The sequence below is a fragment of the Microtus pennsylvanicus genome, chromosome 4 (genome assembly GCF_037038515.1).
Source record: "Microtus pennsylvanicus isolate mMicPen1 chromosome 4, mMicPen1.hap1, whole genome shotgun sequence".
Taxonomy (NCBI): domain Eukaryota; kingdom Metazoa; phylum Chordata; class Mammalia; order Rodentia; family Cricetidae; genus Microtus; species Microtus pennsylvanicus.
Genome location: NC_134582.1, coordinates 97,624,864 through 97,652,542, shown reverse-complemented (window position 1 = coordinate 97,652,542; position 27,679 = coordinate 97,624,864). Strand labels below are relative to the sequence as shown.

At 42.1% G+C, this 27,679-nt stretch overlaps 2 protein-coding genes across 2 annotated transcripts; both read left to right on the top strand.

The window, feature by feature from the left end:
* The first annotated feature begins 290 nt into the window (after positions 1-290).
* Positions 291-16,694, top strand: LOC142849045 (serpin B9-like). Its single transcript, XM_075971161.1, has 7 exons — positions 291-464; positions 2,508-2,645; positions 3,108-3,225; positions 5,072-5,214; positions 7,992-8,147; positions 9,808-10,215; positions 16,572-16,694. Exons 1-7 carry the CDS (start codon positions 297-299, stop codon positions 16,692-16,694), a joined length of 1,254 nt encoding a protein of 417 aa, XP_075827276.1. The 5' UTR covers positions 291-296.
* Positions 16,560-27,396, top strand: LOC142848205 (serpin B9-like). The gene is made up of 7 exons (XM_075969942.1): positions 16,560-16,733; positions 18,990-19,167; positions 20,278-20,415; positions 20,876-20,993; positions 23,012-23,154; positions 24,067-24,222; positions 25,661-27,396. Exons 2-7 carry the CDS (start codon positions 19,000-19,002, stop codon positions 26,063-26,065), a joined length of 1,128 nt encoding a protein of 375 aa, XP_075826057.1. The 5' UTR covers positions 16,560-16,733; positions 18,990-18,999; the 3' UTR covers positions 26,066-27,396.
* Positions 27,397-27,679: the final 283 nt, after the last annotated feature.

Here is a 27,679-nt window from a genome sequence, read left to right as displayed (position 1 = left end):
AGACTAGAATCCCCCTCTCTCAGCAGTGTCCTGTGTGTGCCCTCCTGATGATCTGACCTTCTATATATGCAGATGGGACAGATGCTAGTTTGGTCTGCTGTCCTGACTACACTTAGATAATAACCTTAATATTGGAAGGACTGTGACTGAGAATAAAACTTAAATTTGAAATATTAAGTACTTAGGAGCTTTGAAATGAGAACCAAGAGTAAAGTCCCAGATTTCCCTGAGTCAGATCAGTGAACCTCCAGCGCTGTACTGAGTACCATTTCTCCTTTGCCTCCAGACTCTGCATCATGAACACTCTGTCTGAAGCAAACGGCACCTTTGCCATCCACCTTTTAAAGATCCTTTGTCAGAACAACCCTTCGAAAAATGTATGTTACTCTCCTGTGAGCGTCTCCTCTGCTCTAGCTATGGTCCTCTTGGGGGCAAAGGGTGACACTGCAGTCCAGATATCTCAGGTAAGTTCCCTGTCACCTGACACCTGTTTTACTTGCCTTAGAGTTGCTGAGAAGGGAGGGCCCGAAAATTCACACACTGTTTCACGGGCCTGCGGCTAATGAGGCATTAAGAAAAAGTCTCCTATTTGTGTAGGAGGTCCTTCTGTATTTGTGTTGTTCTCACTGGTTGAATAAAGAAACTGCCTTGGCCTTTTGATAGGAAAGAGCTTAGGTAGGCACGGAAAAGAAAACTGAATGCTGGGAGGAAGTAAGCAGTCAGAGAGAGAGACAGACGCCATGAATCTCCTGCCTGAGACTGATGCAGGTTAGAATCTTGCCAGTAAGCCACAGTCCCTTGGTGATACACAGATTTAATAGAAATGGATTAATTAAGGTGTAAGAGTTAGCCAATAGGAGGCTAGAGCTAATGGGCCAGGCAGTGATTTAATTAATACAATTTCTGTGTGATTATTTTGGGTATAAGCTAGCCTGGTGGCGAGATGCAGCCTGCTGCTCCTCGTGTTACATCCTATAGTGAGACTTACTTATTTATTTATTATTTCTGTACCTTGGTGTTTTGCTTGAATGTATCTGCATTAGGGCATCAGATACCATGGAACAAGTGTTACAAAAAAATTGTGAGCTGCCCTGTGTGAACTGGGAAATGAACCTTGGTCCTCTGGACAAGCAACCAGTGATTTTAGCTGCTGAGCCATCTCTCCTGCCTCCCCAGTATGTTTTCTTTAAAGGTGATACATTTCTTGAGTAATAACTTGGAGAAAACTCTCAAAAGTGTGTCCAAACTTCACTTACATAACAATGGAAATATAATTTATTGCTAAGCCTGGTGGTATAGGACTTTAACTCTGGCTACTACAGAGACTGAGTCAGGAGGATACCAAGTCCTGGGCTTACCTGGGTAACTTAGTTTCAAATAAAAATTCGTTGGTTTTTTTTTTGTGTGTGTGTGTGTGGAAGAAGTGTGCTGTGATTGATTATAATTCAGTGGTAGAGATAACATGCTTGAGGCCATAGATTTTGCCTAAAAACTGAAATGAGAAAAAAAAAGTTGTTGAATTTATTTAAATACAGATTGCTGAGATCTATCTTATTTTTAGAGGAACAGACTTTGTGATTATTCATTGGCAAGTGTAGACAAAGACTGCTTGTTTATTTCTCGGCTGCCCAGACCCAAAATAATCACACAGAAACTATATTAATTGCAATACTGTTTGTCCTATAGCTTAAGCATATTTCTAGCTAGCTCTTATACCTTAATTAACCCATTTCTATTATTTTATATTTTACCATGAGGCTCGTGGTTTACTGGCAAAGTTCCTCTGGTGGCTACATGGCATCTCTCTGACTTTGCCTACTCTCTCTACTGTTCTGATTTCCCACCTGGCTTTGTTCTGCTATGTCATTGGCCGGAACAGCTTCTTTATTAAACAATAACAATGAAATATATTCACAGCATACAGAGGGGGATTTCACATCAGACAAGTGTGGTAGTTTGAACATAATTGGCTCCCATAAACTTAGAGGGAGCAGCACTATAAGTATGCCACTATAAGTCACACTTTGGGAGGTGTGGCCTTGTTGAAGTAGGTGTGGTCTTCTTGCAGGAAGTATTTCACTGTGGGGTCAGGCTTTGAGATTTCTTTTGTTAATTTCACTCATTGTCACAAGTCCATTTCCTGTTGCCTGCAAGATGTAGGACTCAGATATTTTTCCAGTACCATGTCTGCCTGCACATTGCCATGTCCTATCATGATGATAATGAACTGAACCTCAGAACTGTAAGCAAGCCACCCCCAATTAAATGTTTTCCTTTAAAAGAATTGGTGTGATCATGATGTCTTTTCACAGCAATAAAAGCCCTAACTAAAATAGCAAGGGAGGTTAATTCCTGTCTTAAATTGTTTCAACACCAACCTATCTTGCATCAGAACCTTGTCTGCCTGAGCTATCTCTGCCTGAGCCATCTCTTCAGCTTGCAAATTCCATTTGCAACCAAAATGTTTCATCACTGTACTCATAATATTTCATTCTTCTTCTTCACAGACACTTGGTTTAAACACAGACGAAGACATTCATCAGAACTTCCAGTGGCTTCTCCATATCCTGAACAAGCCCAACAGAAAGTACTTACTTAAAATGACCAACAGGCTCTTTGCAGAGAATACTTGTGAATTCCTCCCAGTAAGTTGTACCAAGTAGAATGATAACCATTTTATTCAAATACTTCTTGCTATAGATCCCAGGAGAAGGACCCTATAGAACTTGAGAAAATTAAGAAACAACTTCTAGTTATTGTGATGGTACACATCTATAATATCTGCATTTAGAGAGTTGGGACAGGAAGGCCATGAGTACTTGGCCAACAACCTAGGCTATATAGCGAGACTCAACTACCTAAACTTCTTCAAAGACAAATTCTGCAATGATACCTTGAAATATTTTTAAATTGACTGCTGTTATTTTATTTATTCATGTCTAGTTTATCCCCTTGCAAAGACCTAGCATACATAGATGTTTCTTGCTTAGTGCAATAATATATACACATTTTAGGTATTTTTTCATGCCCCAGTATTCAGAATGTTGACATGATTGGTGACATTATATGTTGCAATGTTATCTCCCTGAACACTTTTCTCTCCAAAGACCTTTAAGGAGTCCTGTCTTCAGTTCTATCACTCGGAGCTGGAGCAGCTGTCCTTTGCCAAAGATCCAGAGGAGTCCAGGAAGCACATAAACAAGTGGGTCTCCAAACAGACTGAAGGTCAGAATTTCAAGATATTTCACACTCACATTCTTGTCCTTTCCATCCACCCCTTTCACTTCTTTCTCTTAACTTTTCCCTTCTCCCGCCATGGACTTATCTCACTGTTATTTCAGAGACTCAGAGTGATGCAGACTAGCTAGGCCACATAGTATAATTTAGACCTTAGTGAATTCATGGAGGTTCTACTCAGACACTTAGATTTTAAAAACAGAGTTATTTGTATATTTCTTCAGGACAGAGGGGCTGATAAAAATCTCATCAGAATTCATGGGCTTGAATTCCAGTCTAATAATTCATATTAAAAGACACAAGTTGGTGGCAGGTCAAGGGATTCCACCATCTCTGAGATGGAGATTCACGAGTAGACCTTCCCCATAATCTTGACCTGGGGTTGCATCTTCCTACAATGTGTTCCTGTGGTCCCTACCACATTTACCTCTGAAGAGGACTCCTGTTTCTGCTTCCTCATATCCTGACTCAGATTCCTTGGTGAAACTAGCCTTGACTTCCACTGAAGATACTCTGTCTGGATACTCAGTTACACTGACCTAAAAGAACCTCCCATTTGGGGTTGAATCTTTTTTGATTTTATTTCAGAGATGACATGTTCCAGCATTTGTCTTTGAGATCATTTGGATCATTGTCTGATATTTAAGCCTTTCAGATGTCTCTGTACTATTAGGGACATTCCTGTTTCTGCTAATAGAGAGACAGTAAGATTGAGAATCTTTTCTTAAAGATTCCGCAATTGTTTGTGACTTTCTTGTTGGAGTCTTTACCCCCTATGCAATCTTGATGCCATAAGTTAGTAAGGTTTCTCTTGGCCATTGAATAGTTATCCCTCATTAGAGAAGAAGGGAATCTGTGCTTTTACTGAATTATCTCTTCCAGCGATAGACAGCACTCCAATGTATAGAGTAGTGATACCTCCTCCAAATAACGGGACATAGCAGGGAGTGCTAGATGAGATGTTGTATTTAACACTAGTGTATTCGTCAGAGTGCTATAGAGGAACAGAATGAGTACATGCTATTAAGGGGATTTAATAGATTGGCACACACAATACAGACTGAGTCGTCAGACAGTAGCTGTCTGCGTGGAGAGAAGCCAAGAACTGGTAGCTGCTCAGTCTATGAGGCTGGAGACCTTATCAGTTTTAATCTGGCATAAGAAGGCAAGAGAAGCCCAGACGGACACTAGTCTTAGTCCACAAGAAGGCCAAACCAATTGTGTTCCATTATCAGATGAAAATGGCAGGGACAGTGATGTGAAAATAACCAGATGCACTGACCAGCAAGGACTGAAGACAGGTAGATAAAAACAGTGCTGCTTCTCTCTGTCCTTTGTAGATGGGCAGCACAGGAAAGCATTGCCCACTCTGGGAGCGTCCTCCCCATTAGTTACTCTTTCTGAGAATTGTCCTTGTAGACCTGCCCAGAGATATGTCTCTTGGTTGATTATAAACCCCAATCAAGCAGACAACCAACATGAGCACCCAGTGGGTAATCAATTCCTTTTATCCCCCTACCCATTCTATTCCTTCCACATTTTCTGCTTGTTTCCTTCTCCATCCTGGAGTCACTTTTTCTGCTTTTTCCAAACCTGCTCTCCCCGAGAGATGTGGAAGTTTTTCGCCACCCTCACTTTGCCGTGGACCTGCAGGGGGCATGACCTCCAGTCATACATGAGTGCCGCTGTCGCTTTTTATGTGCTTTTAAACATATTTTCATCCCACTTCAGCAAATTTGAAAGCATGATGCTCGAATCTGCCCAGATGTCACGTCAGCTTATTTCTCATGCGTGTATAAAAGGAACCTGAATGAAGTCTCTGCTTTCTCAACAGGGAAAATTCTGGAGTTGCTGTCAAGAGACTCACTTAATTCAGAAACCAGGCTTGTTCTTGTCAATGCCTTATACTTCAAAGGGAGGTGGCGGCGACAGTTTAACCTGATTTCCACAAGGGAAATGCGCTTTAAAATAAACCAGGTAAGGAATAGGATACAAAAGTCCATGCCAGTGTGACAAAGAAGTAGCATGAAAATGTGTAACCAGGAATTTGTAGCTCTGGGGCTCGTTGGTAGAAATCATATGTTCTGTGTTGGGTGCTGGACTTGACCTTTAGCCCAGAAAGAAAGAAAACAAAAAAGTATATAAAATCATTTGAAACTTATATTTATGAATGGAAGGTTAAGCTCAGTTAAAGATGTTAGGAATAAAGGATATTTACTGTCAATGGTTTTTTTGCTTTCTGTTGCTGTTTGTACAGCATCTGATAATTTCTTATAAAACCATTGTTTCTACCTCATCTAGAAACTAAGTTTTCCATTAGCTTCAAGAATGCCAAAACTTAAGGGAATACAATTTATGTATGCAATATGATATGCAAAGTAAAAAGAAATGTACAAAAATGTGTTTGATAGAGTAATTTTAATTAAAATAAAGATTATAAATTATTAGTCAAGTTATCATTATTAATTGTCAATTATAGCTTTCTAATATTGAAACATAGTGATTTAAATTTCAGTCATAATTAGAGTTTAAGTTGAGTTAAAGGAGATATTAGAATAGTTTGCTCAATATCTATACAAGTATAACTGGAACCTTATGAATGTTAAAATTCCTATTTCCTTTTTAATAGCAACAGTATTTTTAAAACTTTGTAAGCGCTCAGGAGGCAGAGGCGGGCAGATCTCTGTGAGTTCGAGGCCAGTCTGGTCTACAAAAGCTAGTTCCAGGACAAGCTCCAAAGCTACAGAAAAACCCTGTCTCAAAAAACCAAACCAAACCAAAGCAAAACAAAACAAAAACAAAAAACTTCGTTTAAAAAAAGTGGTTCTCTTAATTTAATCTTTATTATGGATGATCTGTATCAAATCTGTGTATTTAATGTACCACTGTAATTAAAATCTTTCCATGTGTACTACCTCTATAGTTAAAATATACCAAAGGACTATAAGAACTGAAAGAACTGGATTAAATCACAGAAAGACACATGAGGTCCTTCCAGAGGGTCACTAACTTTTAAAGGGCTGGCAGGAACTTTCTTTCTGTGATGGGTCATCAGACTGTAAAAGCGTTCACAAAGATACATGAAAATCTGTCTAGACAGCCCACAGCTTGTAATTTAACTAGGATTTTGTTTCTGATTGGCTCTCAGGATGTAGCTCCACCCTAAGCCTGTGAGTTCTGTGCTCTGGAGCTTTCTGCTTGGTGTTGGATTAGAAGGTTCTGAGCCATCATGAACCTTTGCGCTGGTGTGCGCCTCTTGCCAGGGTACTTTCTGAGAGGATGCTTCTGCCTGCAGTCCCACTGAAACCATTATGAATGTATTCCAGTCTGGTTGAGACAAAATTTTCTGTTATTTATATGCTGTTTCATTAGATATAATTGTTGACCCTATTAAATGATCAAAATCCTACATGTGATATAATAGTCACCTTTCCATTATAGTAACAAACTATCTGAGCTAGACAATGTAAAAGGAGAAAATATTTATTTTGGCTCATGGTTCCAGAGGTTTCAGTCTGGGTCAGTTGGTCTCATCAACCAATTGTGGTGGTAGTGGAAATGCATGATGGAGGCTTGTTCACCTCACAGCAGTCAGGAAGCAAAAGAAAGAAACAAGAAGGGGCCATGGTCTCAATATCCCCTCCAAGAGTTCCCCTTCTTCAATATTTAATTTTCTGCCATGAGATCCTACACCCTAAAGATTTGTCCAATTCCCAATAGAGAATTTCCCTGTAGAGAAAGGCCTTTGTGGAACGCTGGATTCAACTAGTACTTAAATATTAATGTTTGAATGACACATGTCTTTTTCTGAATAACGTATCATTTTTCCCAAGTAAATCGCTGTCCTGGTTATTGTTTTAGCAACTTGACACAAATAAGAGCCATTTGAAAAGAAAGAATCTACTTTGAGAAAAGGCTTCCATAAGATTTGTCTAGTGTAATAAGTATTTCTCTGTCCTTTCAGCCAGCTTCCAAATAATGACATGGAGATTTTTTTATTAATTATGAGAGCTCAGCCTATATCTCAAGCTTGTTCTTAACTATCTCTTGTAACTTAAATTAACCCATTTATATATGTTTTATCACGTGATGGTGCACCTCTTACATCTCTTACCTCCTGTTTCCTTTCTCTCTTGGCTAGTGACCACTTCCTTTTCCCAGAATTCTCTCTCTCTGCCCAGATATCCTGCCTATACCTCCTGCCTAGCTATTGGCCATTTAGCTTTTTATTGCGCTAATCATCACAATACATTTTCACATAGGGTTCCAATATCCTACAATAGCCTAGAGGCAAGTCTGTTTAGCATTTTCTTATTTAATGATTGGTGTGAACACATCGTACTGTGGGCAGTGCCAACCCTGGGAAGGTGGTCATAGCTGTGCAAGAAAGCAGGCTGAGAAATCCATGGGGAACAAGCCAATACGAAGCACTCCTCCATGGCTTCTGCCTGAGTTCCTGCTCTGACTTCCCTCAGGGATGGAATGTGACCTGAGAGTTGTAAGAGAAAATAAACCCTTTCTTCCCCAAAATCATGGTGTCTTATCAAAACTATAGAAACCCTATCTACAACAGTTCCATATTTGCTTACAACAATTACTTTTTATAAAAGCACAGAGCAGCTGGCAGACATTGACTGAGGGTTCACTGGAATGTGAATACTCTTTTCATTGTGAGTGCTAAAAACATTTCTGACATTAACTGCAGCTCATTTGGAAAAACTCTGACCTCTCTCAATTATCTTTTATGTGTTTAGAGGGAGGAAGAAACAGTGCAGATGATGTGTCAGAAAGACACATTTAACCACGCCTACGTGGATGAGGTACAGGCACAGGTTCTGGAGATGCCCTATCAAGGCAAGGAGCTGAGCTTGGTGATTCTGCTCCCGGATGATGGTGTGGACCTCAGCAAGGTGAGGCAAGAGAATCCTTAGCAGTCACCCCTCTGAATGTCTGTGAGAAGACTGCAATGTCCCCATTGTCTTTCCTCATTACAACAGAACTCAATGCTTTTACTTTCCCAACTTCTATCTGAGAGCATGGATTTATAAACTCAGCTGTAGCATGAATAATAAAATCCCAGAGACAGATATTGGGGTTCAGTCTAAAGATCAGAAGAGCAAAACAGCCAGCCACTGGTTCTTATCTCTACCTCAGATGGAAATGGCAATCCTGCCTCCATGAATTCTCAGAAAGAGACTGACTGAGACCTGTCTCCTTCTATCATATATTCCTCTCTAGTGCTGAGATTAAAGGTGTGTGTCTCTACTGGCCATTTTACTTTCTGATCTTCAGGTAAGCGTCATTTATTAAAGCACAAATGAAATATCTCTACACTCAACTCCAAGCTGTGTTCAGGTCCTGGGATATGTGATCCAAGTTGTGTCTAATATTCCCATTGTGGGCAGTGTGATCTTGCCATGTGACATAACATCATCCTAGAATGGGCGATGGATACCTGATAGGATGAAATGGAGGCAACTCAGGTAGTAAACTTAGCACAGTGCTTGGAACTTGGTCCCCCCATTCACAAATATTAACTGATTCATATCTTTGTTAATATATTATTTTATTATCTGAGAACATAAAACAGATAAAAATTGAAGCAATAAAGAGGAAGAGGAGGGATGTAGCTGGGGAGGGCAGAGTGAGGCACATCATTATGACACAACTTGGTCTTGTATCAGGGTGTCTCACATGGTGTCAGCTATCTGACGAAGGGAGGGCAGTGGAATGTGCATGACCTAAGGGGTCTATGGAAGCAGAACAGCTCCCCTGGCTCTTCCCATCCAGCTCCCCAACTGTGGCATCACTTCTCTGGTGTTAGTTAGTTTTAATCACTGGCAAAATGCCCAACATGAATAACATAGGAGATGAAGTATTTCTTTTGACTCACATTTTCAGAGAGCTCAATTCAAGTTACCTGGCCCACCAATGGTTTCCATGGTGACAGGTACATGTAGGAGAGTCTACAGGACATAAACCAGTAGCAGAGAAAGGGAAAAGGACAAAACACCGATAATGACCTTTAGAGGAACACAAATAGTATCTACTTCACTCATGCAGCTAAATTTACCTAAAATTTTAGCTGCCTCCCAAACAAGGTTTCAGAATATGATGCTTTTGGTGTAGTTTCATATTTAAGAAACAGTAACACAAAGGAACAAACCCTGGATAGATATCCCTTTTGGTGTTGCTCACGTCAAATCTTTTTTCCCCCAATTTCCAATAGTTATTTTAGCAGCCATGATTTACATCTTCAAAACTAAGTCTAGTAAAGAAACAAAAGCAAACACAATCTAAACCACAATCAACTAGCAGAATAAGAGATGTCTTAGAAGGGATTTAGGAGAGGACAACCGGATCTTCCTACCCCTCTCCTTGCTTGGCCTCCATGCTCATGAGAGAAGCCACACACAAGCTAGCAGGAAAGTGGATCATCACACTGCCTGGCCATGTGGAAAGGCAGTGCCCCTGTAGGGTGATAGAGGGTTCTGTGAGTGAGGAATGCCTATAAGCCTCTGGGTAAAACCTCAGCTGTGAATCTGAAAGTATCTAATTCTTCTTTGTCAGGTGGAAAACAGCCTCACTTTTGAGAAGTTAACAGCCTGGACCAATCCAGGCATTATGAAGAGCACTAAAGTTTTTGTTTCCCTTCCAAAATTTAAGCTGCAAGATGATTATGACATGAAGTCTGTGTTTCAGCACTTGGGAATGGTGGATGTCTTCCAAGGCGGCAAGGCTGACTTATCAGGAATGTCTCCAGAGACAGACCTGTGTGTGTCCAAGTTTGTTCACAAGAGTGTTGTGGAGGTCATTGGAGACGGCATGGCCGCACCAACCTCCTTCAATGTAATTAGACCAGTGTTGCGTCCGGAAGACATTGCCCCAGTTTTCTGTGCGGACCATCCCTTCTTGTTCTTCATCAGGCACAAGAAAACCAATAGCCTCTTGTTCTGTGGCAGGTTCGCATATCCTGTTGTATTTAGGAGACAAACAAATTCCACAACCTAGCCAAGAAAGTTCTCTGCACAGACAGTCCATGCCAGTTAAATACACTGTGCTTCCTCGGCTCCTCCACTCCAGTTCCCACCTTCCATAACCTGTCTGAATCATAAAAGAATGTTTTTGTGGATGCCAGTGCAGAATTCCTAGTGATTATCCTGTAAGATACACTTTCAATTTGTGTTCTTTGCTGTCCACTACTCAGCAGCTATGAGCCCAACACTGTGTTGGGTTTGGAGACAGATAGAAATAGTGTGGTCTTGTTTTCAACTTATCTAGCTGTCTTGACAGTTAGCTTAGATTACTACATGCTTCCCTTGCAGAACTTGTAATTCTGTAGACTATTGTGCTTCTCCAACACCAACTGTGACAACTAATTTCTATGTAAAGGCCATTTCAAAGTAAATTTTGTTTTCTCAACCAAGCATGTAGCATTTTGAATTTTATTTGGAGTTCTTAAGGTGGTTTTCTTTGAATACTCCCTCAAGTAGACTCCATGGTCATCAGTGTGCATGGTTATATCTAACTATGCCACATAAGCCAGGCTACGGCACTTGCAGGCAGTTATAAGTGGATTTCACTGTCAGGAGTGTTTATCATGAGCTAGTGTGGGCCACGAGGCAACTACAACTTGTAGCAATTGATAATTCAGATGTCAACCCACTTGAGAAATTATTCTCAGATGGAGGAATCCTGCCTGGCAAAGCCAGGTTGTTTTCATCTGTAATTTTGCTTGTGCAATAACAGCTATGATATCTCCCCATTACCATGCATTTTCATGTAATGTGTAAATGTAATCTCATGATTATATCTCGATCTTATGGGCACACATATTTGTGGATGGTTGTCAGGGTCCAGTGCTAGCCCGGACCATAAATTATTTCTCTACCAATGCCAACATAAACTATCTCTCTCTGGACTGGCCTGGAGGAGAGAGGAACAAAGACATGACTTACATGGCTTTATCAGGAGGGAGATTCCCAGTAGTCCCTCATGAAGTCCTGGGTTTGCGTCCTGAAGAATTTCTCTGTTTATTCTCCAGACAGCCTTTTATTTCAAAACTTAACTTAGGGGAAATACATTAGCATTCTGTCTCCTAGGTAACCAGGTGAGTGGCTTTTTGTCATGTCTGCATCTACCTGTCTGCTCTGTGTGCTATCTGTCATGCAGGCTTGAATCAGCATCTCTATAACACATCCTCCAAAATACAAATAAAGGAGCAACAACACGCTGACCCTTTGTTAGGGCAGTGACAGCCTGCTTGTCAGGATACATGACCCATCTCAGGTGTGGCCTATAACTTGGCTGCCATGCCATATAAAAATATGGGCCTACAATCCACTCTCTCTTATGAATTTTAATAAAACCTGTGCTTCTGCAATATGACAGACATATCACGCCTGGCTTGGGCAAAGACCTCTTCATTTACCCAAATTTTCCCATCTTTGGAACAGGCATTCACATATGCAAGCTCCTGTCTTAGGCATCTGGGAAGAAGAAGCTTTAAGCCCGTCACTGACTGCTGATCTCTATAAAGAAGAGAGATTAATGGAGAGAGATACGTTTTGGGCTCTGTATCTTGGAGCTGCGCTTTTTTGTCAGGATAAATTATAATACTTTATGAATAACCATGCTCCTAAAGGCTATAGTCTCCTATTTAAAGGAGAAGACCTACAAACTGGCTGTTAAGTTTTGCTATATATCTTCAAATAATACCCATGTCCTTGAGAATTTTCCTTGTAGTTTTTTTTTACTATCAAGTTGCTAATGACTCTCTCTCTCTCTCTCTCTCTCTCTCTCTCTCTCTCTCTCTCTGTGTGTGTGTGTGTGTAGCATGTATATATACACATGCTTGGGAATTTGTAATGTCAAGAGAAGTAGAATAAATATATAGTGATAGAAATCAAAATGTGTAAGAAATAGATTGAGAAGAAATAAGATGGAGAAGTAAAAAAAGAAGAAAGAGAACGTAGAGTAATTAGAACAATAATAATTCAGAACAGTATTGTAACAGAGAATTGGAATGAGAATTGAGACAGAGAATTAGAGCAAAGAAATTATAAACAATTATGGCAAAATAATTATGGTAGAAGCAGTAGAATCAGGAGAAAAAATAAAGTGCACACGAATAGAAAGAATGTATATGAGAAAATTCTTTTTCTATAGTGTTCAGACTTTAGTTACTATGCTTATTGTGGCTTTTCTTTTTGAACCCTGAGTGAAGACGTTTAAGGCAGGCCATGAAAGTTTTCAATATTTTACTATGTAAGAAAGACATAATGGGGCTGGAGTGTTGGAGCCTGCCTCCTGGGTACCTGGCAGTGTGTGTGGGGGGGGGGGGTAGAAATAGTATTGAGGAAATAGAAGATGAAAGAAACTGAGTCCTTCATGAAAATCTTCCATATCTAGCCCCACAATGGATGCCACCTGTCAGAGCCGGTCAATGAGTTAATGGGTACCTGGGAGAAGGCACAAGGAGCAAGGATTGAGGAAATTGCAGATGGAAGAAGAAGAAACTGAGATAGAGACACAGGATAGATCTGGGAGGTCTGTTAGCCAACACCAAAAAGCCCAGAGTTTATTTCAGAACTTTCCTTTATTCAGATTAAGGGCTGAAGGCCAACAAAGAGCAGTCCAGTAACCACCCCCCTGCACTCTCCTTGGAGGAAGCACAAGCAGACTCACTACCTACCATGTGAGTCCTGGTAGCAGCAAGCAGTTTCTCTTTCTATCTGAATGTGCCTCCAGCTGGCATTCACCAACCTGTGTAATAGATCATGAGTTCTTTCCCATGGGTTTAATCAGAACTTTCTCACAGCTCTCAAGGAGACTGAATCAAGCCAGCTTGAACTCAAATGACTTATAAGTCAGAATAGATTCCAGATGGAAACTGAGCCACTTTTGGGCTTCACACACCAGCGGGATGGTTTAGAAGTTCAGGCAACTTGCTTTTCTAGCAGAGGACCCAAGTCAACATTCCACTATCCATTGGCTGCTCACAACCTTCTTGAATTCTAGTTTTACAGATGCTGATGCTCTCTTCAGCTTCAGTGGGCCCCTGTATGCTCGTGATGCACGCATCCATAACCAAACTCACATACATACAAATCAATTTTAAAATAAACTTTCAATAAAAAGTACTGTGATTGTTATTAGTGGTTGGATAGCACCTATTATTGCATCCTTTTATCATTTTATTGCATCTACTTTTATAAGAAAACCAATAGTATTGAGGGAGGAATTTAAGTGCCTGTCAGTGACATGCCATTGTCATTTTTCATCCCCTTTCAAACACATTGTATAACCATCAAGCAATCACTCTCCATCCTTCCTTTCTCTCTGTGTGTGTAACCACCTCTTCTCTCGGTGTCTGTATATTTACCTATTCTAGTCATTTTAAATAGACTTTCTCTTTTGCTTCTTGGTAATATCCTTACACATACATTAATTTTTTTAATGAAGTCCCACTCATTTAATATTGTTTTTGTCACTCAGTCTATACCTGCCACAACTTAGAACCCTACTGCCAAATTTAAAGTCACAAAGAACTGCTTCTATCTTTTCCTCCAAGGATTTCCTGGCTTGTAACTAACCTATTTAGGTCACTGATGCAGTTTGAATTGAATTTTATATATGTTTAGAACTTTGATGATGGTGGGGATAGGCAGTTCCTGTAGTCTGGTAGCTTCCAAGTCCTAAGTGAAAGCAACACACAAAAACCTGAATTCAAATGATACTTTAGAATAAAAAATGATAGGGACTATGTGCCATCAAGTAGAAATTACAGTGAACATGATGCCAATGACTTGGATGGAGAAGATAAAGTAGATGGCAAGTTGTATTACTTTGGATCTCTGTTTTTAAAAGTGATCACTATGTTAAAGTACAAGACCATTTTCTAACAGACTATACATAGAAAACAAAATGCTCAAAAGTGAGAACATTCAAGAACAGAAGCAAAAATATTGTAGACTTGTTAGAAAAAGAAGAGGAGGATGGCAGGGAAGACTATGGAGGAAGCAGAAGTAAGGAACAGGGAGAAGTATAATAGAAAGGATAATGTTGGATACCCCTCAGTATTGTGAATATGTTTCATTACCACTGATTAAGAAATAAGATGCTATGGACTATGGAATGGCAGAATAGAGCAAGGCAGGAATTCCACAAGAGATAGAGAAGAAAGGAAGGGAGAGTCAGGGAGATGCCCTGTAGCTGCCAAAGGAGACAGATGCAAGAACTTTACCTTTTAAGCCACATCCTTGTAGTGATACACATAAGTGGGTTAATTTAAGATATAAGGGTTAGTTGATAAGGAGCCTGAGCTAATAGGCCAAGCAGTGTTGTAATTAATACAGTTTCTGTGTGATTATTCCAGGTCTAGGTGGCCAGGAAATGAAGAAGCAGCCTCAGCATACAAAATGGGGTGATGTGGGATTTCCCTCTGTATGCTGTGAACATATTTTATTACATTTGGTTAATAAAGAAGCAGCTTTGGGCCTATGGCCAGGCAGAATAGAGCAAGGCAGGAATTCCAAGCAGAGATAAAGAAGAAAAGAAAGCAGAGTCAAGGAGAGGCCACATAGCTGCTAAAATAGGCAGACACCCCAGGACCTTACCAGTAAACCATGAGACTTGTGGTAAAATAAAAAATAAAAGAAATGGGTTAATTTAAGATGTAAGAGTTAGTTAACAAGAAGCCTGAGCTAATAAGTCAATCAATGTTTTAACTAATGTAATTTCTATGTTATTTCTCGGATCTGGGTGTCTGGAAAACAAATAAGCATTCTCTGCCTATAGAAGGAGACACTGTGTCAGAAAATACAAGGATAAAGATAGACCGTAACTATGGGCCAACTGCTTCAATGATGTGGTATCAGAGCCAAAAGTGACCCCAAGAACAATAAGTAAGACAGATGATCTCATTTTTGGTCAAAGCAGGGAACCTAGGACAGTTGAAATCTCCTTCAGGGCAGAGAACACAAGGTGACTGAGGAAGCAGATAGTGCAAGTAAATGACCTAACCCTTCCCTCAAGCAAGATGAGAAAGAAAGCCTCAAGCTGACGTACCTTCAGCTGCTGTCACTTCCTGCTGGGTCAGGGGTTAGAAGACAAGAGGTGCAAGCAGCCTCTGTGGACACATGGAGCCAAGCCACAGAAAATGAGCGTCCTGGAGAAGCCAGTGGCACCAGGAACCTTCTGAGAAGAAGAGATTGGTGGAAAGCTGGGCATCCATAAGCCAGGAAGGAGAGCATGTGGAGAGGAAGGCTTTCTAGGCCAAGTGTGCCACAGGGAGTGGGGAATTGAGTGAGCTCTTGGGCTCAGCAAATAAAACCTTGAATCTTGGGGAGAACTAGATTGTGCTCCTGTAGATGGTGTGAGCTGATCATGTTTGTGTCTGTCAAGTCTTTAGTGGTCCTGTTTCCCAGCAAGGCATCTTCCTATGGTGAAGTTCTGTTTTTGTGTCTTGGGATCAGCTTCATTCATTGTAGTACTAATATCTTCTCCTTAAATAAATAAATAAAAAATTGAACCTCTATTAAATAAAAATGGAAAAGTGTGTGTGTGTGTGTGGGGTCCTAGCAGATTTGTAAGATGTAACTTTTGAGAGCCACCAAAGCCACGTGTGTAGCTACCACTAAGACACCAAAGCCACGCTCTCCCTTGAGACATCTGCATGCTTAGGTGTGTCTCACCTTACTAGGCCTCCTTTTGCGTATTACTTATGTTTAAATATATAGGTTTTTGCTTCTTAATAAATCCAGCTCTACTTCATACTAGCTCATCCTGAAGTCCCTTTTTGCAGCAGAGTCAAAAATTGTAGCTTCACCTGAGTTGAGGTCTCTGAAAAGAACTCAGTCCCTGCAGGAGGCCTTGTGTAGCATGAATGTGGCCCGTGCCCCAGTCCTTGATGCCTTAAACCCTTATGCTAAGCCTTGGAAAAATCAGGCTCATAAGAGGACCTCACAGGACCACACATTTCATTCACAAGAAATGCTTGTGACTGGGCAATACAGGACCACACATTTCATTCACAAGAAATGCTTGTGACTGGGCAATATAGGCAGAAAAAGGACTGCTGTTTTTCCTCCAGAAAAGAAGGGTGGGGGTGGAAAATAAATATTGGTAATAGGCACCCTGCTACCTGCTCCGCGCCCACCTCCCCTGCTCATGCCCCCTGCCCCAGGGAGCTGTTAAAATCCTGGTAAACCTCCTCCCCTTCCTCCTCCCCCAATCCCTCCCCTATCCCCTCCCTCCTCCTCCCCCTCCCCTCTCCCTTCTTCTCCTCTCCTACAAATACTTTCATTTTCATTTGCCTATCCTCTTCCCTGCAGAGGCCAGAGAAAGCAGCTGTTAGTCTCCAGGCCCTCAGCAGAGTTGGCCAGGCTGCTCAGCTAAACCAGCGGGACTTTCAGGCTGCAAAAGCTGCATTGAGAGGCCACGAAGGTGCTAAGTGAAGGCTCCTGTCTCAGGCTGGGACCCTGGGAACCACAGAGGTGAGCGAGGTTTACAAGGTCCAGATTGAGTTCAGGAGGGAAGCCCAGGATTGCAGTTAGGACAAGAGTAAGCAGGTGGTATTTGTTACTCCCAAATCCGCGAAGTTCCCCCAAAAGCCAACAAGGAGACCGAGTCCCCATATGTAAAAGCAAAGAGCCTTTATTTTATGCAAGTTTTCAAACTCGGTCTCTCCGCGTGTCCGACGTATTGGAATAAACAGAGAGCCCCGATCTCATTTAGAGTTGGGTTTTTATAGTAGTAAAGGTGGGGATGAGGGGTTTCTGAGGTTCAGGACCCCTGACTGGCTGACATTTGTCTAGGGGTGTCCTGGTGAGTGTGTGCTGGCTGGTGATCCTATCTACAGCATTTGGAATTTTAGGCATTTCCTTTGGATGGTCTGTTCTTGTGTGGTGCTCAAGTAATCTAGTTTATGGTCCTTCCTGAAACCAGGTATTGCTTCAGGGTGAACTGAGACTCGGGCCTCTATTAAACTTATTGATGGCTGAGTCCTACACTGGCAGGTGATAATGATTGGAAGTAAAGAACTTCCTTTGGGTGATCTTTCATATTTAGCTTATCATGGCTGGCTCCTACAGCATTGATGGACATTTAAAAGGTGATCTTTAGAAAACCCGAGATGGCCAATGGCAGCGAGGCTGGTTTTAGGGCTGGTGTCCTAGAGCTGCCTTGGCCTCTCCTCAACCATGGCTTCAGGGGTCAGCAGCATCCTTCTTTACTGGCCTCTTTCCTGCTTCCTTTCAGGTTCTACTACCCTAGACATTTGACTGCTGCTGCTCTCTCCTGGCGGATCTAAAACATGTGTCTGTCCTACTTCTGGGTCCTTTAAAATGAGCAGTCTCTAGAGGAAGTTGAACACTCCTCATTTCCACTTATAAAATAATTCACTCCGTGTTGATAAAGCCCCCTTTATCCAGAGCCACCTTTATCCAGAGCATGCTTCCAGGTGCTTAAAATCAGGGTGCCAAACATCTCTCCGCCCTTGAGAGAGCTCTGGGTGTGGTGGAGACCACAGTCAGTAAGACACAGAGTGCACTTGGGAGGGGTGAAAGGACTGGGCTGGAGCCGCTGCCCTAGCTGAGCAGAGCAGAGGCCCTGAGGTTGTCCTGTCCCAGTGAGGGAGGGAAGGGGTGAGTAGTTTGAACTCAGTGACAGTTGCCGGGTAGATGACCTTCTAGATGGAATAAACAGTTCTTCAAGACGAGAAACAACTTGAAAAGACATCAGGATGGGCAGGCGTATAGTGGTCACAAGCAGATTTAGATGAGAGGACCCTCCAGAAGGGAAGTCATTGAAGTAAAGCAGCCCCACCTTTCCTGAAGGGAGTTAAGGGGAGGAGTCACAGGATCTAGGCACAGTCCCAGGATGCTGTGTCCTTCTGTCTGGGGAGTAGGAAGAAGTATGGGTTGTGCTGTTCTGAGACTCCCTGTGCTATTTGATCTGCATTTAAGCACAGTAGAAAAAAATGCTGGACCTCACTAAGGTCATATGACAGCGAGAGCACAGCCATTGGATGTACAGAAACTCAGATTGGGGTTATTGTGCCTGGGGCAGTGAGATAGTCTGAGCCAAACTGTGTATTCACCTGGGAGAGAGGCAAGCTTTACAGAGAAACAGCCTAGGAGCCACCCCCGGATCTAAGGCCACCCGAGCAGTCACTGCAGGTGGACACCTCCTGCTGCACAGCAGAGCTAATGACACCAGCCTGTCTTAGTGTGTCCTTCAGCCTCCCGGTGTCTTTCCTGGAGCAACTGTAAATGCAGGGGCACTGTCTAGTGCCCACCCGGACATCTCAGAGTCTTCGCAGGCAGACACAGAACGCAGCTTTGCTGAAGTCAGTCCAGAGGACCTGGATGCTCATGGCTGTCTTCTTCTTCCCTTCCACTACTCTTCCTCCTCCTCTTTAGCCTCAACTCCACCATCTTCAGAGAGAGGATCTGGACTGTATGGAAGGAGACTAGAGTCCCTCTCTCTCAGCTGTGTCCTGTGCGTGCAGTCCTGATCTGACCTTCTACCTACACATATGGGACAGATGCTAGTTTGGTCTGCTGCCGTGACCACACCTAGATAATAACCTTAAAATTGGAAGGACTGTGACTGAGAAAGAATTTGTAAAATCCAATTTTAAGTACTTAGGAATTTTGAAATGAGAACCAAGAGTAGAGTCCCAGATTTCCCCTGGCCAGATCAGGGAACCTCCAGCGCTGTACTGAGTACCATTTCTCCTTTGCCTCCAGACTCTGCATCATGAACACTCTGTCTGAAGCAAACGGCACCTTTGCCATCCACCTTTTAAAGATCCTTTGTCAAAACAACCCTTTGAAAAATGTATGTTACTCTCCTGTGAGCGTCTCCTCTGTTCTAGCTATGGTCCTCTTGGGGGCGAAGGGAGACACCGCAGTCCAGATGTCTCAGGTAAGTTCCCTGTCACCTGACACCTGTTTCACTTGCCTAAGAGTTGCTGAGAAGGGAGGGTCAGCCTATGCACACCCTGTTTCATGGGGCAGGGGCTAAAGAGGATGGGACAATGAGTTTCCCTCAGTAATAACTTAAAGAAACTCTCAAAATTTTGTCCAGACTTCACTTAGAAAATGGGGTGTAAATAATTTCATGCTAGACCTGGTGACCTTTAATTCTAACTACTAAGGAGACTGAAACAGGAGGATGCAAGTTCAAGACTAGTTTCAAATAAGAAAGAGTTTTTTAAAAAGTGGGGGCAACCCCAAGTACAGCGATGGGAAAAAAAGGAGGAGATTATTTGAAACATAGGTTGCTAAGATCTATTTTTAGAGCAGCAGACTTTGTAATTATTCATTGGCCAAGAAAGGTTAATTCCTCTCTTAACTGTGTCCAACCTGCCTTGCATCAGCTGAGATACTGACTGGGCAAATGTGTGTGGCTGGTCCTCATCCTGACCAGGCACTGCGTTGGTCACTTTATGAAGCATCCTATAAGCATTGCAGGTGATGAAGGATGGGTCTCTGACCTCAGGGGTTCCAGGGCAGGCAGGAGGTATTGGCCTGAGGAAAAGCCCTCTGCTTCACTGTCACAGCGGGAAGCAGTCACTGTTGCTCTGAGGTTTGCCAGATTTTTCTTTCCCATGAAGAGCCTTTCAGGTATAACTGCTCATTTTTATCATTTCCAAATGTAGTGAGGGCATGAGGACATAGAGGGGTCTTCTTCATAATTATTCTCTCTAGTCTTTTAACAAACACAGAGAGATTGTGCATGCATATAGCAGGTATACGTGTGCAAGTGTGTGTACGCACATGTGTGTAAGTGTGTTTACATGCCCATGTGTGCTTCTTTAGGCAGAGGACAGGAGTAAATGCAGGTGTCTTCTTACCCCAGCGCTGGGATTACAGCCATACACTATGGAACCCATCTTTTTATGTGCATAGTGAGATCCAGCTCAGAGCCTCATGTACTTCGCCCCCTGAGCCATCCCTTCAGCTTGCAAGCTCCTCTTTGCTACCAAAATGTTTCACCACTGCGCTCATAATGTTTCATTCTTTTCCTTCGCAGGCACTTGGTTTAAACACAGAGAAAGACATTCATCAAGGCTTCCAGGAGCTTCTCAGTAATCTGAACGAGCCCAGCAGAAAGTACTTGCTTAGAACGGCCAATAGGCTCTTTGCAGAGAATACCTGTAAAATCCTCCCAGTAAGTTCTGTCAGTAGAAGGATATCAATTGTATTTAAAATACTTGTTGATGTAGATCCCAGGAGAAGGAACCTAGAGAACTTGAGGAAATTAAGGATCAAGTTCTAGTCAGTGTGATGACCCACATCTAAATACCTGAGACAGGAGGATCACAAGTTTTAGGCCAGCCTTGGCCAAATAGTGAAACTCAACTACTCAACTCCTTAAACTTCCCCCGAAAGACCACAATTCTATAATGATACTTTAAAGTATTTCAAATTTGACTACTTGTTATTTTTATTCAATTATGTCTGGTTATTGCCATGTACGAAGACTTAGATATTTGCTGCTTAAAGTGACATCTATACTCACTTTAGTTTTTTCTTGTTTTGTTTTGTTTTTGACATATTATCAGAGGGTTTGGAAGCTTGCCGACACTTTATTTTCCAATGTTAATTTTCTGAACATTTTCTCTCCAAAGACCTATAAGGAGTCTTGTCTTCAGTTCTATCACTCGGAGCTGGAGCAGCTGTCCTTTGCCAAAGATCCAGAGGAGTCCAGGAAGCACATAAACACGTGGGTCTCCAAACAGACTGAAGGTCAGAATTTCAAGTTATTTCACACCCCACAATTTTCTCCTTTCCATCCACCCCTTCCTCTTCTTCCTTCCCTGTTCTTGCTCTTAACTTCCCTTCTCCCCCATGGACTAATTGCATGTTATTTCAGGGAGTCAAAGGGATGCAGACTAACATCATTATATGTGGTATAATTCATGGAGGTTTTATTCGGAAACTTAGATTTGAACAATAGAGATATTCGTATATTTCTTCAAGACAGGGCGATGATACAAATGTCACGAGAACTCATGGGCCTGATTTCCAGTCTAACAGCTTAGATTAGAAGACGGGGTGGTCTGCAGTGTTGGCAGGTCAGATGACTCCACCGTGGAGATTCATGTGGAGGCCATCCTCATAATTCTTCCATGGGCTCCTTCTTCCTACGCTCTGTGTTGCCCTGGCCCCCACTATCATTATGTAGAAGAGGATTTCTGTTTCTGATTCCACCCTTCCTGCCTCAGATCCCTCGCTTACATTTGGTAAAACTAAACTTGATTTCCTCTCAGGGCCGCTCAGTTCCATTGATTGGCCTACAAGAACCTCCCATTTGAGGTTGAACCCTATTTATTTTTATTTCAGAGATGATATGTTCCAGCATTAGTCTTTAAAATCATTGAAATCACTATCTGATAGTTGAACCCTTCAGATGCTTATGTACCACTGGATACATTCCTATTTCTACTAACAGAAAGTATAAAATGAGATTTTTTTTTCTTTGATTTTCAAGACAGGGTTTCTCAGTAGCTTTTTGGTTCCTGTCCTGGAACTAGCTCTACTAGACCAGGCTGGCCTCAAACTCACAGAGATCCGCCTGCCTCTGCCTCCCGAGTGCTGGGATTAAGGGCGTGTGCCACCACCGCCCAGCTAGATTTTTTTAAAATAAAGACTCAGCAATTATTTGACAATTCTTGTTGTAGTCTTTACCTCTTGTGCACTCTTGACATTGTAAGTTAGCGAGGATTTTCTTCTCTACTGAAAGGATGCTCCTTAAGACAGAAGAAGGGAATCTGTCCTCCGACCTGCATCATCTCCCCTAGGATGGACGGCACTCCAAAGTATATGATAACAATACCTCCTCCACAAACTACCTTTTGTCCTTGAGTCTCTGATGTGTTGTGCTATGCTAGAACTGGGCATGACCATGGAGCGTTAGATGAGATACTGTATCTAACATTAGTCAGATTATTCTAGGGGAATAGAATGAATACATATTACTAAGGGGATTTTGTAGATTGGCATATACAATACAGACTGTATAGTCTAACAATGGCCATCTGCATGTAGAGGCCGAGAATCTGGTAGCTGCTCCGTCCTTGGGATTGGAGACCTCAGCAGTCTCAGCCTGGAATGGAAAGCCTAGAGGATTGCAGAGAGGCACTAGTCTTGGTCCACATGAAGACCAAAGCTACTGGGCTCCAGTGTCAGCTGAAAATGGCAGGTGCAGAGGTGTGAACAGTGCAGACGCACTCAGCAGCGAGGGCTGAAGGCACGCAGGCAAAAGCAGTGCTGCTTCTCCCTCATGGCTTTAGTCGGGGCAGCACAGGAAGGCATTGCCCACTCCATTACTTTCTGGGAGACATCTTTCTAGGAGATGTCCTTGTCGACCTGCCCAGAGACATGTCTCTTAGTTGACTCCAGACCCAATCAAGTCGTCAGCTGACACTGGCACCCAGGGGGAGCCCTGGTCCCCTGAGATCCCTTCCACATCTCCTGCTTCTTTGTTCTCCAGCCTGAAGTGCCTTTCTCTGCTTTTCCCAAACCTGCTTTCCTTGAGGGACTTGGAAGTCCTTCAGCACCCTCACCTGGGTCATGTGACTCCCATGGCCATGACGTCAAGTCAAACATGGGTGTTGATATGTTGTTTTGGCTTATTTGTTTCATGCTCATCCACATTCAGCAAATTTGAAAGCATGATGCTCGAATCTGCCCAGATATCACATCAGCTTATTTCTCACACATATATAAAATGAACCTGAATGAAGTCTCTGCTTTCTCAAAAGGGAAAATTCCAGAGTTGCTGTCAGGAGGCTCAGTTAATTCAATGACCAAGCTGGTTCTTGTCAACGCATTATACTTCAAAGGAAAGTGGGATCAAAAGTTTAACAAAGAAAACACAATAGAAGTGCCCTTTAAAATTAACAAGGTAAGGAGCAGGATAAAAATTCATGCCACTGTGACGAAGAACCTGCATGGTAATGTGTAACCGTGAATGTGTAGCTTTGGGACTCAGTGGCAGAGACTGCATGTCCTGTGGGCTGCTGGCTCGATCCTCAGTCCAGAAAGAAAGAGCATAGGAAAGCACAGAAAATGTTTGAAACTGAAAGAAATGCTAGCTCCATTGAAAAATGATAAGAATAAAGAATATTTAATACTTGTGTTATTTTACATTGTTTCTGGCTCTTACGTATTCTGATAAATCCTCATAAAATCATTGCTTCTAACTCACTCTAGAAACTAAATTTTCCTGTAAGTTCAAGAAAACAGAAACTTATGTGTTAAGGTACAATAATGCATGTATGGATCATGAGGTAGAGTAGAAAAGAATATACAAACATTTATGTAATAGAGTAATTTTTAATTAAAATGTTCGTTTTAAATTATTGGTCAATTTATCATTATTTAACACTATAGCATTTTAATATTGAAATTGAGTGATTAAGATTTCCATTTTAATTAGAGTATAATTTGAATTAAAGTAGATATTAGAATACTTTTCCCAATCCCTATAAAATATAATTTAATGCCATTTGAAGTGTTATGAATGTTAACCTGAGAGCTGTAAGAGCAAAATGAACCCTTTCTTCCTCGTGTTGTTTTGGTCAAGGTGTTTTATCACCACTGTAGAATCCTATCTGCAATAGTCCTCTATCTGCTTACACTCGATTTCTTAAATAAACCAGGAAGAGGCTGGCAGACATTGACTAAGTGTTCACTGGACTATGAATAATGTTTTCATTGTGGTGCTGAGAACACTGCTGACATTAACTTCAGCTCATCTGGAAACCTTCTGACCCCTCTAAACAACATCTTTTATGCTTTGGATTCTTCTGTACAGAATGAAGAAAGACCAGTGCAGATGATGTATCAGAAAGGCACATTTAAATGCGCCCTCGTGAAGGAAGTACAGGCACAGGTGCTGGAGATGCCCTATGAGGGCCTGGAGCTGAGCTTGTTGGTCCTGCTCCCGGATGATGGTGTGGACCTCAGCCAGGTGAGGCAGGAGAATCCTTAGCAGTAACCACTCTAAATGTCTCCTAGAAGAATCCAGGACCGCCGTTATCCTTCCTTATTAGAACAGAACTCATTGTTTTTACCTTTCCAACTGCTATTTGAGCAAGTGGTATTCCCAGACTAAGCCTCAAGCTGTGTGCAGTTTCTATGTTTGGGGACCGCCCCCCATTGTGGGCAGTGTGACCTTGTCATATGACATAACTTCATCACTAGAACAGAAGATGGTACCTGATAGGATGAAATGGGGGCAACTCGAGCAAGAAACTTAACACAGTGCTTAGAAAATAGTCCCTCTCTGTAAATAGAATGGTATGGTGGTCTATGCCAGTGTTTTAATGTCTGAGAACATAAAACAGACAGAAAAAGTATTGCAGTTCACCGAAGATAGAGGACGAGGAGAGGTGCCAGCTGGGCAGGACAGAGTCAGGCACACCATAATGGCGCATCTTGGTCTTCCTTGCAGCAGGATACCCCACAGTCTGTCATCCATCCTCTGAAAGGAGGGCAGAGCAGTGTGCATGACCCAAGGGGTCTTTGTAAGCAGAACAGCTCCCTTGGCTCTTCTCATCCAGCTCCCTAGCTGTGGCATTGCTTCTCTGGTGTTAGTTAGTTTTCCATCACTGACAAAAATGCCTGACATGAATAACCTAGGAGAGGAAGCATTTATTCAGGCTCACAGATTCAGAGGACCATTTTAAGTTACCTGGCACATTCTTGGTTTCCACTGTAACAGGTGCATGTGGCAGAGATTTCAGACTTTTTAGTGAACAGGAAGCGGAGAAAGGAGAAGAGATATGGACTGAGGACCAAGGATGACCTTCATGGGCACACTTCCAGTAACTACTTCCTTCAGTCAGCTAGAGCCCTCATGCATACATAATAGAATCCTCCGAAAATGTTGTTACCAGCTTCAGAATAAGAATTCACTATGTGAGCCTTTAGATGGAATATCTCATTAAAGCCACAACAGTTCACAAAATACATAGCATCTCAACCTGGATAGACCTTCCTTCTGGTGTGGCTCACACCAAAAGTCTTTTTCAATTTTATTTTATAATTTTTGTTTTAGCATCTGTGGTTTATTGCCTTCACAACTAGGTCTAGATCAAGAGAACAAAAGCAAACACAACTTAAACCATGAACACCTAGATACAGACGCCTGTCAGAATAAAAGATATCTTGGAAGGGATTTAGGAGAGGATAGCCAAGTCTTCCTACCTCTGGGCTGTTGGCCACCATGCCCACCAGGGAAGTCACGCGCAAACTAGCTAGATAGTTGGACACTCACACTGTCTGGCCCTGTGAATAGGCAGTGCCCCAAGTAGGATGATAGAGGGTTCTGTGAGCAAGAAGTTATTATGAACCTCTGGGTAAGACCTCAACTGTGAATCTGACAGTCTCTAATTCTATTTTATCAGGTGGAAAATGGTCTCACTTTTGAGAAGTTAATGGCCTGGACCGAACCAGGCTTTATGAAAAGCACTGATATTAAGGTTTTCCTTCCAAAATTTAAACTGAAAGAGGATTATGACATGGAGTCTGTGTGTCAGCACCTGGGAATGGTGGACGTCTTCCAAGGCAGCAAGGCTGATTTATCAGGAATGTCTCCAGAGAGAGACCTGTGTGTGTCCAAGTGTGTTCACAAGTGTGTTATGGAGGTCAATGAAGAAGGCGCCGAGGCTGCAGCAGCTTCTTCAATGATGGTTCGAGGTTGCGGCGTCGCCGTTGATCCAACGTTCCGTGCAGACCACCCCTTCCTTTTCTTCATCAGGCACAACAAAACCAATAGCCTCCTGTTCTGTGGCAGGTTCTCCTCTCCATAGGGGCCCAGGTACCATGTGGGGGAACAATTATCTCTTCAGTATCTTCACCGCTCTTACAGCTGTGAGGATGATGTATGAGGGACACCAAGTCCCAAGATGAGGGCACTTTCCTCCCCTGCCAGTCTCATCTTACAATGACAGCATTAGTCTCCCCCTCTCCCGACTTTCATCTGTGCCCTTTGTCACAGGACTATGGAGTGCTTTGGTTTTTGTTATGGGAACAACAAAGAAGGCAAACTAATCCCACAAGATAGCCTATAAAGTTCTCTAAGGTTACCCTAAACAAACACCGCCACTTTCTGCAAGACAAGCCATGCCAACTATATAAGCTGTGCTTTCCTGGCTCCTCACCTCTTGCCATCGCTTGCCTTAACCTGCTTGCATCCTAGTAAATGCTTCTGTGGATGATGACGACTACTGCAGTTTTCCTAGTGAGTGGTCCTTAATGCACATTGTAACTTTAGTTGCTTTGCTGTTTGCTGCTCACCAGGTCTATGCCCACCACTGTGTTAGGCTTGGGGGTGTGTGCGGACATGTGGTCCTCAATTGATAACCTTGAATATCTGCTTTCAACTTATCTATCTAGCTGTCATGACAGCTAGCTTGAACTACTACATGTTCCCTTGCAGAAGTCATGCTTCTGTAGACTATTGTCTTTCTCCCTCACTATCTATTATAGTTAAATTCTATGAAGTCCTTAAATGCTATTTCAAAATAAAATTATTTTTCTCACCAACCATGTATGCATTTTGAACATTAATTGGACCACTTAGAGTTTTTGCTTTATCTGTTAGCTTTCTGCATCTTAGAAAACCTCCCAGCTAGAAGCTATAGTCACCAAGGGCCAGGATTATCTCTTACTCTGCTGTATAGCCACTTACAGGCAGTTATAAGTGATTTCACTGTGTGTAATAATGCCATGTGGGACTGGAGAGCTGGCTCAGATGTTTTGGCTTCTACTGGCTCCTGTATGCATATAGTGTATGTATCCTTACTCAGACTCCTGGATCCTATATACATATAGTACAGACTCCTGGATCCTGTATACATGTAGTACATGATCTTCAGTCAGACTCGTGGAACCTGTGTGCATATAGTGCATGTATCTTCACTCAGACTCTTGAATCCTGTATACATATAGTGCATGTATCCTTACTCAGACTCCTGGATCCTGTATACATATAGTGCAGACTCCCGGATCCTGTATACATATAGTGTATGTAACTTCACTCAGACTCCTGGGTCCTGTATGCATATAGTGCATTTATCCTCACTCAGACTCATACACAGACAAGTAAATTTAAAAATAAAGGAAATTTTTAAACAAGAGTGCCATAAGTTTTATTAATGGTCGGATAATATCTACTACTATGACTCTTTATGTTTATTGCGGTTATTCTTGTAACAAAATCAGCACTTTATGGGTAAGCATCCATGTCTGTCAGTGACATTCTATTATCATATTGTCATCCCCTTTCAAACACACTGTGTCACCATCAAGAAATTCCTTCCCATTCTTCCTTCTTCTGTCCGTGTAACCATCAAACTCCCCGAGTCTGTAGGTTTACTGACTCTGGAATTTTATATAGATTGTGTCTTTGTTTTCTTCATAGT